The sequence below is a fragment of the Mauremys mutica genome, chromosome 8 (assembly GCF_020497125.1).
Source record: "Mauremys mutica isolate MM-2020 ecotype Southern chromosome 8, ASM2049712v1, whole genome shotgun sequence".
NCBI lineage: Eukaryota > Metazoa > Chordata > Testudines > Geoemydidae > Mauremys > Mauremys mutica.
Genome location: NC_059079.1, coordinates 33456123 through 33469553, shown reverse-complemented (window position 1 = coordinate 33469553; position 13431 = coordinate 33456123). Strand labels below are relative to the sequence as shown.

General features: G+C 41.4%; 1 protein-coding gene across 3 annotated transcripts in view; it reads left to right on the top strand.

Annotated features, from left to right (window-relative positions):
* GLMN (glomulin, FKBP associated protein) overlaps positions 1-13431 on the top strand; it is a 37922-nt gene that overhangs the window by 21573 nt on the left and 2918 nt on the right. For all 3 annotated transcript variants that reach the window (XM_045028618.1, XM_045028620.1, XM_045028619.1), the window contains exons 15-17: positions 1812-1921; positions 6028-6091; positions 13079-13202. In XM_045028618.1, coding sequence (XP_044884553.1) covers positions 1812-1921; positions 6028-6091; positions 13079-13202 — 298 coding nt within the window. The remainder of the gene's footprint in view (positions 1-1811; positions 1922-6027; positions 6092-13078; positions 13203-13431) is intronic.

Genomic DNA, 13431 nt, shown 5'->3' with positions numbered 1-13431 from the left:
AATGATAGTATGCACACCCAGCTTTCTAAAGATCACTCTTCTGGCCCTGATTTAGGAAAACACTTCTGTACATGCTTACATCCCATTGACATTGTTATCCTGACTCAGGATGCCTTCCTGAATTGGGGCTTCATTGGTAGATGTCCTTCTAATTTTACTTGTGTGTGATGTTAATGTCCACCAGAGTAATTAACCACTTCTCTCTGTCCTACACACATGCTGTGACAGGACACTTCATTATAGCGTCACAGCAGTAGCAAGATAATGTATGATTGAGATGACTATTTCATTCCAAGCTATTTTCAATGAATTCTCCTAAAATTACCTTTTGTGTAGCAGTTTCTCATGCTTAGTCTCAAAAGTATGTTATTTTCCTTACTCATATTGGGATATCATCACATAGTTCTTTATCCAAAGGACAGAGAAAAGATGCTCTTTTGGTTGAGGTACTGGACTGGGCTCAGGAGATCTGGGTTCAGTTCCTGACTCTGCCACAGACTTCTTGTGGTATCTTGTGCAAGTTGCTTAGGCCAAAGTTTTCCCGTGAAGGTGCCTAAACTAAAACTGCCCTGATTTTTCAAAGGTGCGGACAACCTGCTGTTCCCATTTACTTCAGTGGGATTTGTTGGTGCTTGGCATTTCTGAGATAGGCCACTATTAGTTTTGTCTAAATATAGGTTTAGGAACCTACCTTTGTTTTGCTCTCTATGCCTCTGTTTCCCATCTGTAAAATGGTGATAATACTTTCGAACCTCACCCAGGTGTTGGGAGAAAATGATCATCAATGTTGTGAAGTATTTGGATTTGGCATATAAGCCATATAAGTACTGAAGGATCCCTCCCATCAACTATTCCCACCCTTGCATTACTCACCTACCTTAAGAGGGCATGAGGAATTCTAGAAGGTCTGGTGGCCTCTGTTGGAGCTCCAGTACCTGTAATTATTACTGTTATGCTTCTGGTGCATAACATTTAAATTAAGTGTGGTTTCACTATGCATAGCCAAACTCACTGGCACACTTCCCCTCCCCCCCCCTTTTTTTTTCTTTAAAAAAAATCCAAATAAGGGTATTAAATTCAGGTTAATTCAATATTATGAGTTAAAGTCACTGCTCAGAAAAAAAATATTCAAAGCCATAATTCCCACACCCACCTGTAAGGCTGCCACATTACACACAGTAAAATGTGTATTAAATATAAGAAGATAAAATGCTTTGTGCAAGGGGGTCTAGTTACTTTCATAGGAATCATAACTTTGAATTTCCTGGTTTATGTATTTAAAATCTCTGTTGTAACATTAAATTAAAAGCAAAAAGACATTAATGCAAAGAGTTTCTGGGTCTGGCCTAGTGCGACCGCAGTTATGTAGGAGATATGGGTTTGATTCCTGGTCCTAGTCCCCCACCTAATTTGTTAGGAGCTATAAGTTCTGCAATAGCGGCATACTTGAACCAGGTGCTGGAGAGAGTGCCTGACATTGCTCAACAGTGACTGAGCCAGTTGATTTAAAGATCATATTAACAGACTCAAAGAATGGTGCGGTTTGGTGGGGCTAGGAAGAGAGTCTGATGGTTCAGATAAGAATAGAATGGATAGCTTGGAGTGGGTGAGCTGGGGAGAGAGAGAGAGTGGAAATGTCTGATCTTAAGAAGATTAGTATATTTTGATCATTTTATGGTAATCTGTATACGTCTTTTTCCATAAATTGATTTCCTCATTTTCAGACACTGCCCACTGGTCATATGGTTATACTAGATGATTACGCCAAGTGTGAATTTAAACTTTTTCTCTTTTTCTCTGTTGCTTTTCAGAAAGCAAATGACAGTAAGTGGTTTACTGGACCCCAGCTGGTTTCACTTCTAGATTTAGTGCTCTTGCTTCCTGAAGGGGCTGAAACAGATCTTCTCCAAAACTCAGATAGGTGAGATGTAATCAGAACTAGAGTAAATCTAAATGTGTGTGTGTGTGTGTATTTTTGAAGATTGCCCATATTTTTATTTAATGTCAGCAGCAGTCACTTGCTTAGTTGCACTTAATCTAGGAGGAGAGTATCAGTTTGTCTCAGAATTTTAGAACCAGAAATGGAAATTATTAGTTACATAAACTAGTTCTTCCCTGTGATAGGGTGCCCCCTGCTTGGGGTGCCCTCCTATGGCAGGCCATGGCATGACATGCACGTCTGCCTCAATTTCACCTTGGAATCCATCCATGCAAAGGAATATTTTCTCTTTTAGTGGCAAATTCAAACCCTTTTGTTGATATAAAAAGTCACAGACACCTGATAGTAAAACATTTCTTCTCAAAATCCCAAAGTAAAACAAGTTTACAATGCAGCAGCTCTTCAATCCCCTTTAAAGGTAACCCTTCCCTAGTCACCTGAGAGTCATTAACTACTCTGCCTCAGTTTCTTTAACCCCTGTTCCAGGTTCCCACTCTACAGGCCATCTACCTGTGGGTGAAAAGCTTGGCCAGTGTAAGTTCTTTACTTCGTTTGCCACTTCTTCATAGGAAAATAGACATGCACCAGCCTTTGTAATATAAGCTGATTCCCCAAGCACCAAAACACATTTAGATAAAATATAAAACAGATTGGAACTCTCAAGTCTTTTCCAGTAGCCCCCAAATCAGGTCTCCTGCAAGAGGGCTCCCTGAAGTGCTTTACTCTGCCAGGCCTCCTGCCTTGTGAATCCTACCCCTGTTCAGGTGAACCTCCCTCGAGGAACAATCTTTTGTTCTTGGGCTCCGCCAACAGCCCGCCACTTGACTCTTCTGCCAAGGTCTCCCTGCAGTGTTACTCACCTCAGGCCCCCTGGCCTGTGAGTCCCACCCCTGTCCTTCTCAAGGAACCGTCCCTCCCTTGTTTCTGATCCCAGCTTTCACTGACCATGTTGGTCCTTCCCATCTTCTTAAGGGCCACCGCACAAGCCTTCTTGCAACTCAGCAGGGTTCCCCAGTTCTAGCCAGTCCTCAACGGTTTTCCTGAGAACTCATCACCAGCAGCTCATGGTTACTGCTCTCCTTGAGCTCTTTCCCTCGAACAACTCTCTGCTGCTCCTGTCTTTCTTCTGTGCTTAGGCAGCTCTCACCTGCCCCTTCTGACTCTTTCAGTTTCCCCTCACACAGCTCTTCCTTGACTCTTCCTTCAGGGACCTCCCCCATAGGGCCTGGGCACCCTCTTTTAAGCCTAATTGGAGTCAGCTGACTAGTCACAGGTGTACTGGTCTCTTCCTTCTTTAAAGGGCCAGTGTCCTCCTGTGACACTTCCCTTTCAGTGGAGTGCAGCATTGCTATAGAAAATGTCGTGACTGTATTAAGTTGAAACGAACAATAAGAGGTTATTTACTAGTAACTGTTGTTCTTCAAGTGTCAGTTCTGTGCTAGCCCTTTTGTGAGATGTGATGCCCTGGCATCAAGCTGCAGAACTACCTTAAATGATGCTCCTTCAATACAAGAGAGCTCCTGTGAGGGTGATGTCATTGCCTACTGAATATAAGGAAGTGCATCATCCCACAGCAGTCTCAATTTCTTCTCCCTAACCGCAGACATTATATAGAAATCTGAGGCAGAGGGGAAGTTGGGCAGGTAGTGTGAGTGCACAGAGATAGTTCTTGAAGAACAAAAGTAACCTCTTTTTCTTCGAGAGAGTCTCAGTGTTTTCCCATTTGTGATAAACTAATAAGGAGTGCTCCAGCAGGTGAAGGGTGACATGGAGTTCTTAGCTAAATATGGACTGGAGCACAGCTTTCCCAACTGGCTATCAGAGCACGATGTTCAGTTGAAGGAGTGGGTCTAGCACAGAACTCCAAATTGCCACTTTGCTTATCTCTACCAGAGGAACCTGCCTAAGGCATGCTACTGATGCTGTGGTGGCTCTTGCAGAATGGGTCTTTAAACCAGGGGGTTTCCTAGGTGGGATGTAACAACTGTATCTGAGTATCTGTTCTGTAGTGGGTTCTCCCTGGCATCTCTTTCCTTATATTGCAGATAACTTAATGGGTTTTCTAAAGAGTTTGGTCTTTTCCAGGTAAAAACTGAGTGCCCGTTTTACATCTAGGTGGGCTTCCCAAGGGTAGGAATGAGGTCTGGGGAAGAACACGGGGAGGGAAATACATTGAGAAAGGTGGAAATCTGCGACCACCTTAAGCATGGCTTCATGGTGACTTTTTGTCCTTGTGGACCAGAGTATAAGGTGGACTGTTCAAAGCTCACTCACCCTCCTAGCAGATGTAATTGCTATTATGCTGTTTTAATGACTAAGTGTATGAGAGGGACTTGCCTAAGAAGCTCATAATGAGGGCCTGTCAGCTTTGTTCAGTCAAGATTTAGGTCCCATAAAGGCAGGGGCTCCCTAAATTGGGAGAATTTATTTACTATGTCCTTAAGAAATCTGGAGACCTTAGTATGGAAGATAAGATTCTCCTTAATGTAATTGTGATTGGCAGATATTGCTGCCATGTGGACCTTTAGGGAGGCTAAGCCTAAATCCTGAGACTTAAAGTTTATAAAGTACTCTAGGGCCAAGCTCAGGATGGAGTCACTTATTTACTAGTGTCCCAGATAGAAAACAGTTTCCAGTTTTGTTTATAGCAGTGTGGAGCCCTTCGTGAATTGTAAGAGAATGGTGTAAACCCTCATAATAGTCAGCAGGTTATCCTCCAGGCTGCAAGTGGAATGTCTCTGGGTTGGAATGCAGAATCCTTCCTTACTGTTGAGATAGGAGGTTTGGAAGCCAAGGCAGCAAGTACAGTGGTTCTCTGGCCAGCTGCAGAAGATGTGGCTGCCAGTGACGATGAGGTCACATTGAGGCTCTTAATAGGATGTTGGCTTTGTCCAATCTGATCTTTATAACACTTGGTATCAGGGGAATTGGAGGGAGACATATAGTAGGAACACATCTAAGAGGTCTTTTGTCTTTGTGTGTACTTAGCATTTGGTGTTTTGTTTGACACACAGTGGTCTATTCTGGTTGTCTCCATCTGTTAAATACTTGGGTTTGGCCCCACTGGTTTTAAGCAGCACTTGTGTTGATCCAGAAATCTTTTGCTGATCAAGTCTGCCTTCATGTTGTTCTTCCCGGGAAGGTGAAGAGCTACAGAAGTTCTCCAAAGGGGACTCGTATGGGTCCTCTGAAGGAGCCTCATCCCATTTCTCAGCTAGAGGCAGGTCTTTGCAGTGCTGAGATCATTGCTGGCAAGGAAGGCTTGTGTTGTCACCAGATGAGGTATAGATGCCTATGAGGGTATCAGTGCTGAGGGAGGGTACCCATGTTGGAACGGATACTGGTACTGAGGTCTGGGCCAGAGCTGGTATCTCAGCCTCCTGCAGAGCTTTCATGGAGTCCTGTACATAGGGCCACATGGACTGCTGAAGAGGACCCTCTATGAGATCCTTTCATAATTTCTGGGTCTGAGGTGAGGAAAGCTGACGGAGTTTCAAGATTTAAGCAGGGCATCTTCCAGATTCATCTCTGAAGGGGTCAAAGGTACCCCAAGGTGTTCTGGATTGTGACTAGAGAAATCGGTATAGGTAATCAAGCAGTAGAACAGCATGCAGAATGATTGCCAGTAGCCTCAACAGCAGATCCCCTTTCAGGCCTTGAAGGTGTTACTGGAATCTGAACTCGAGGGGAGTCAAGATAGCCAGTACTGAGATGTTCAATTCCAGAGGAATTTGGAGAAAAACTGCTTGCTTCAAGAGTGTTCAAGCCTCTTAGGGGAGTAGGAAGGAGGAGAAGGATAGTGCTTCCTTTTTCTTTTGCTTATACCCTCCTTGTGGGGAGATTTCATTGGGCCATCCCATGGAGAGCTTTGAATATCAACACAGAGCCTTTGAATTAGATTCTAGTCAATGGGAAGCCAGTGCAGAGAGATGCACTAGGTTGACCTGTATTACTAAACAGATAAGCTGCTGTGTTTTATACCATTTGGTGTTTTTTCAGGATGTGTGGTTCTTAAACAAATTAAATTACTGACAATCTTAATGTAAATCTGCACTCTAAGTGATGAATTGTACATTTCTAATTCATAGGATTATGGCCTCACTAAATCTATTGAGATATTTAGTCATTAAGGATAACGAATACGACAATCAAGTAAGTGATGATTGATTTAAAAAGCTATCTTTTCAGTTTAAAAACAATAGCTGTGCAAGTTCATGACAAAGTTAGCTGCTGCTGCAAAAAAATTGTCTTTATTTAATATCCAGTGAGAATGTTTTTGTTAATGGTGTTCAGAGAATTTTGAAGTTTATACTGGTGAAAATTAAATGCTTTCTCACTAACTATTTTTTTCAGCAAGATTATTCTAGTGTTGTTCTACCACCACCAGAAATCCAGGTCAGCACCTGTAATTCCAGATGGCATCACCATAGAATAAAGTCTATATCTAGTATTCCAAAAAGAGTAAATATACTTTTACTTGTATACGGATACCTAGGAAGGGCTAACTTCTGCCAAGCATTATAAAGCTTTTTAGATGGGATCTCTCTACAAACCTTTGAAGTTTTAGAATTACTTCATTATTCAAGGAAACCTCTTTATCATTTAGCTTTAAGTGGCATACTATGCAGGAAGAGAATTTATTTTAGTGTCAGTGTGTCTCCCTAAGCATTTTGACAACTCTGCATTGAATAGCTTTTGTTTTTAAACATGTAAAAAAAAATCCTGTATTTCCAACCCCTTCTGAAACTGCATTTTTGGTAAATGTCAATAACTCCACTGGGTATTCAAGCCAAATCAGTGCTTCTCAGTAAGATCTGCATTATTGAAGTAACATAAGGATTGATATACCTGTCCCAAATTAGCAAAAATCAGAACATCTTAAACAATAGATATAAATTAAAAAACCCAAACACTTGTAGTGAAGGAGTTATTTATTCTCCTCGGGTTTCGGAATCCCCTAGCTAAAACAATCTGAAATAGCTTCCTGGTACTTTCTGAGTTCACTGAGACCCTGCAGCAATGTTAATATATTTTGCATAATATACCATGCTGTGAAATCCCAACTCCTCATGTCAAGACGAAGATTTTCAAACAAAGCAGATGATATTTTGGCAAAAAGGAGTTGAGAGGGAAATAGAACTAGATCATAGTGCTGTAATTGCTCCTGGCAAATGTGTTTTATTGAACTACTTTCTTAGGATAAATTCTGTTCTCTCTGAGAGGGAAAAAACAGTACATTCTTTCCTCCTAAGGGCAACACGCTTAAGATTGTACGCCATTCTGATTTTGCAGATAGCTCTGCTGCTCTGGCTGTGGGCAGGGTTTCCACATCAGTTTTTCTAACAACTGTAGTCTGTGTTTAATCCATACCTTTGCTCTTATATTGACCTCTCTTTTTTGCATACCCTGTACCTTTTTCTGGCTGTCTACTTCACTGTTTTACCAGATATAGCCTACAATATTTCATGCATGAAGATCATTTACTAAACTACCTTACACTGCAATTTCAGACAGAACACTATGTCTTAAATATGTATAAGCAGGGAATCAATTTTCCCCCATTTCTTTCATGCTTTAATATTTGAATGCTAATAATCCATAAATTGTTACTATAAACAAGTGAAACCCTCTAGCCTATTGTACTGTCCTAACTGAAATGGGGAAAAATAAACAGCATAAATGGTAAAGTATTTTTTAACCATTTCAGTGTTAATAACGTAGGGTGTAGGTTGGAATTGTCAAACAATTTTTTTGTATATGTTCTCTTTAAGCTCTATCAGCTCCTAGCCAATAGCCTGAAAGGCAGAAATACACCTTTCTATATGCTGGATTCTGGCTGTTTATAATGTTATACAAGTGGTAGAAGTTTTTACTCAACTTCATTTTAAAGCAAGATTTTACAATGTTAGAAATGTGATGAACTGTTCAACTTTATCAGCAGGCCCATGACTTATTTTTCTTTCTTGCATGTGAAGCAGTCACCAATATTTGTTATTGGCTGTGCTATTTCAGAGCAACCCGGACCATGCTTATCATTCAACTGCTGTAGCAGCTTTTCAGTGTAATGTTTTATGACTGATGGATTTGTTTTTGTATGCAATCACTCCCATCTAGATGGACAAATGTTCTTAGATAGCCAAGGAAGCAATTTATATTTAAATTTCACAACTGGCTTAACATCAGGTTGTATTTCTGAGCAGCTGAACTATGATTTCTTTAAGTTCCATAGCCTGCACAGCTTAGCTACAATATTGAAGACTGAAGAGCCATTGGAATTTTACATGTTTAATTTTCTTACTGCACTCCAGTACTGAAAAGGCCACTTATCCCCATAACAAAGGCAAATCCTACTGACTCTTTTCCCCAGGTCATTAGACACCAACATTCCTGCAATTCATACAGTTCAAAAGCTTTTATCATCAACTAGGTCTCATAGTAAAGGCTTTATTTTTAAAACTATGCCTAATATAAATACACCTTCCCTTCAAGCTAGTTTCCCTTGTTTCTTAATGCTCTTTATATAGGAACCTAAAGTTGGGGAAAGTTCATTGGTCACCTTGCAGATTCTAAATTAGTTCCATTGAAGGGGCATAACTGTAATGCTCCCTGTAGTGATTCAAGAATATTATTGCCAGCCTCAGGCAGTCTGTTAGGAACCAAGGCACAAACCCCAAATTAGATTTGAGGTCTATGCTTAGATTTCATCCTCAAATTACCAAGTGTAAACTACTCAGGCACAATAATAGCCTTAATGTGGAGTCAGAGATATTGCCTTCTGTTACTCTGATCTGTCTCGCCACCCAGGTGAGCCTACTTTTGTGATATATGGCCCCTTACATCAAGAATCACAGAAATATTCAGGTTACTCCAAAGGACCAGTTACTTACCCGACATCAATTGCAGCTTAGATCTCACACCAAAGACAACACTTGTAGCCAAACTATATGAAGATTTATAAAATAGGAAGAAGAAACCAGAGAGTTATTTACAAGGTTAAAACAGGTAAACATATACACAAATGAGTTACAATCTTAAGTTTCAAAAGGTAATACAAGCTTCTGTAATCAGCAAATTTTGTATGTCCTTTAGGGCTAACCCAGGCTAAGCAGCTGGGGATCTTTTGCTTTTACCTAGAAACACTTTGCCCCCCCCCCTCCCAAATTCAAGCAGCATAGAGATAATCAGCTCCTTCTTGTTAGGAATTTTTATCCCACTTAGCTGATGGGAGGAATCCACTAGCATGAATCATCTTCATGGCAGACTGGCGAGGGGGAGAGCAGAACAACAAACATCTTTTGTCCTCTTTAACATGCCACAATAGTTTGTCTGGTGTCGATTGACCTTGCCTGTTGGGAAGGACATAATGCCTTCTCTTGATGATTAGCCCTTCACACTAATTAACATCTCTCTCCTATCTGGTGATTTGCACAGTCACTGAGGCTTACAGTACAGCCACTCAAACATTACCTGACAGTATGGGATACAGATGTTATAAGTGAAATTAATGCATGCAGCAACTCACAAGCATTCAATAAGGTCTAAACACATTCTTATAATTCTAATACCTATTTTAACAATTCTAGCCCACAAGTTAGCCAGACTGATTCCAGATATGTATTTGTTAGTGTTCAGTTGAGACATGGGGACTGTGGCATGAGTGGGCAGTGGTCTGAGCACTTCCCAATGACCTTTTAAGAAATTCCATTGGTTTCACTGTTCATACATTAGTGGTTTCACCAAAATCTACATACCAGTACCCCTAGTATATACTATTCATAGGCAAACAATTTTAAATTTGTAAATATTTATCACTTTAATGTGGTTGGGGAAGGGAACTTTGAGAACATTACAGTTCTGTAGTTTATGGGTCCTGTATCACCACCATTCTTCAGACCATATTTGGCTTTCAGTTACATGCTATTATATTCAAATTCTGCTATCAGTTACAGAATTTGGAGTTATATAGGTGTAAGTGAGGCAGACTTTGTGTGTAATTAGAACTTAATCATGGTGTTTCATTGGAGATGTAGTCCTGCTGGGGAACCCATCCCATAGAAAAGAATGGGGACATGAGGAACCTGAACTATAATTCCCATGAGGTACTGTGGCAGCATTTCTTAATCAAAATTTTTCAGTTTTCGTGAATTCATTTTTTTGAACCAAAGTCAATTTTCTATGGCAAGTAGACACCTTGTAAAAAAATTGTCTAGTCAAAAAACAAGTTCTGTCAAAAAAAGTTTTTGAAAGAAGTCTTGACCAGCTCCAATTGTAATCTTTCATGTTTTTCTCAATGACTTCAGCATCCAATTAGCTAAGTTTACCGTAAAAACTTTTTTTTCCTAACAGTTGATTTTGATATGCCACCTGGATTTCATAACCAAACAGATTTTTTTTTCTGGCTCATCCAGCATCAGGAATAGATTCTGCAAGTCAAATTATGCCCTTAGCTACCTTAAAAAAACACCAACAATTGAACTATTTACAATACACATTACTAACAGAGCTGTCCCAATTCATCACCATGTTCATTTGCTAGTACAGTATGTTGTATCTAGGGTGACCAGACAGCAAATGTGAAAAATCGGGATGGGGCAGGGGGTAATAGGAGCCTATATAAGAAAAAGACCCAAAAATTGGGACTGTCCCTATAAAATCGGGACATCTGGTCACCCTAGTTGTATCCTTATCCTCTACCCTTCAGCTGTTTGTCTTTAGATTGCAAACCCTTCGGGATAGGGATTTTTTGTACAATGTCCAGCATAATCAGTGCAACCACAAAGCAGAGTTTCACAGGTGTTAGCTTATGGCAGAATCTGGCTTTGTAGTGGGTACTTAGCTAATAATTCTGTTCATGTTTGAATTAGATTAGTATATAGCATATTTTCTTAGCTGTGTTGCTTCTGCAGTGGCAACAGGAGTAAAAATAGGAAAAAGTGAGCAGATCAGACTTTTACACATACAGGTAGCCAGATCCATTGGGATAGAACTTAGAATGTAAGTCTTTGGGGCAGGTCCCATGTCTAATTGCTTGTCCATAAGGCACCGCATACTAGATGCAATATAAACAAGGCCCCATGCCCAGGTACATAAAATTTGCCACAGAATCTGAGCTTTTGCTTTAAAAATGTGGGGGAGGGAAAGGGAGTTTCCAACCCTTAAGTAAATCATTTCCAACAAAGATAACCTTCCAAATGTTAACAAGAAATGTTGTCTACCTGAATGTGCAGAGAGACTACCTGAAGCAGTCAGGATAAGAGAGGTTGAACTACCCCAATCATCTTAATAGGTTGTTGATTCTGTAATCTAGGTACAATTTAAATAGCAAATTAATTATTTCATTGCCGATCATTTTAGCAGAAACCTACAAGTATAGTGCTTATCTATTGTTGGAATTACTAGTAGGGAAGCTAGGATGGGGAAATAGGAGTCCAAGGGCTTGTCTACAGTACCACGCGGGGTCGATCTAAGGGTAGGTCCATACTTACCCGCCGGGTCGACGCGGAGGGTTCGACTTCTCGGAGTTCGAACTATCGCGTCTAATCTAGACGCGGTGGCGGAGTCGACGGGGGAGCCATGGACTTCGATCCCGCGGCGTCAGGACGGGTAAGTCAGTCGAACGAAGGTAGTTCGACTTCAGCTACGCTATTCACGTAGCTGAAGTCGCGTACCTTAGTTCGACCCCCACCCCGCAGTGTAGACCAGGCCTCAGATACGCAACTTTAGCTACATGAATAGCATAGCTGAAGTTGATGTACTTTGATCTACTTATTGCGGTGTCTTCACTGCACTAAATTGACAGCTGACGCTCTCCCGTCAACTCCGCTTGCTCTCCTTGTCTGGCGGAGTACTGGAGTCAACGAGGTAGCGCTCAGCGGTCGATTTATTGTGTCTATACTAGATGCGATAAATCGACCCCTAATGGATCGATCACTGCCCACTGATCCGGCAGGTAGTGTAGACAAGCCCTAAGCCACCTTCACCCCCCCACAAAAATATCAAGTCACTTCCAACTTAGCCTGCAAGAGGGAATGAAAGAATATGCACCCTCTCCATGTGCTATAATCCTCAGTCTACATGCCAAAAGCTCAATCTTCCTCTTATCCAGCAATTTAAGCCTTCATTTTTCTCTTGAAAATTTTGATAGTGCAATTAACATGAATACAGAAACAGCAAAAATAAAACAAGGAATACTGTGCTGATTGTATTATTTCCAGTAAAAGACTCAGTTTTAGTTTATCTGAAGTTTTCTACATACTTCAGTACTTGTTTATTTAGGTTGGCTACATTTTCTTTCATAACAGAGTGTAGCATACAGAGGTGAAAGTAAGCTGGTATGGTCTGGTACAGCATACCAGCAAGAGCCCAGTACACCATGCTTGACCGCACCGGCTTCCGCGGCAGGGATTTAAAGGGGTCTGGGCTCCCCGCCATAGCGGGGAGCCCAGAGTCCTTTGAATCCCGCCCGCGGCTCGGGCAGCCAGGCTGGGGCCGGGATTTAAAGGGCTCAGAGCTCCCTGATGCTGTGGGGAGCCCAGAGCCCTTTAAATCCCGCCCACGGCTCCAGCGACTGGGCTGGGGCGGGATTTAAAAGGCTCAGAGCTCCCCGCAGTGGCCAGAGCCCTGGGCCCTTTAATTTGCCCTGGAGCCCCGGGGGCTCCCAGCCACCTCTGCAGCTGGGAGCCCCTGGTTGATTTAAAGGCCCTGGGGCTCCCAGCCACAGCTGGCGCACAAGAGCCTTTAAATCTTGAGAGGCCACGCCTCTTCCGATTGAGGCCACGCCTCTTCCAGATGAGGCTACACCCCCCTTCAGGACCAGCAGTACTGGTAAGTCCTGTAAGTTACTTTCACCTCTGGTAGCATATGATGTAATTCTGTCTTAGTAGTGCAGTGCTAATGGCCCAGTTTTGAGAATAATTTCACCTCTGGTTTATAAGGAACGAAAATGCTGGTGTAGGAAGGCAAAGGAAGTTAGGGGGATTCAACAGCTTAAACATGCAGGTCAGCACAATGGGATGAGTAAATCCTTTTCCTTCCTGGACCAGCAGTTTGTGTTGTAAAAAAATAGTTAGGAAAGAAACTGTGTTCTAATGCTTAGTTAAAAACTGATTTCTGACATTTTTTCTTTTCCAATTTGAACAGACTGGTATATGGACTGAACTTAGCAAGATTGAGCAAAATTTCTTAAGTCCTTTGCACACAGGACTTAATATGTCAAAAGCACATTATGAAGCAGAAATAAAGAGTAAAAAGGAAAATAGACGAGGTTGGTTGTCTCCATTACTATCATTTGTGTCCTTTAGATGTGGAAATTCTGTGAGAAAAATGAGTGTTCGTGAACACTATGTAGGTTGATTTTAGATAGAAGTATTTGAAATATGCTGGGTTTGAAATGACCACACAACAACCCTGTAGATACCATATTTGCCATTAGGAACTACTTTCATAATATTATAGAGGTCAGAAGCCAAATCTGTGAGCTTTGTTTTCATTAT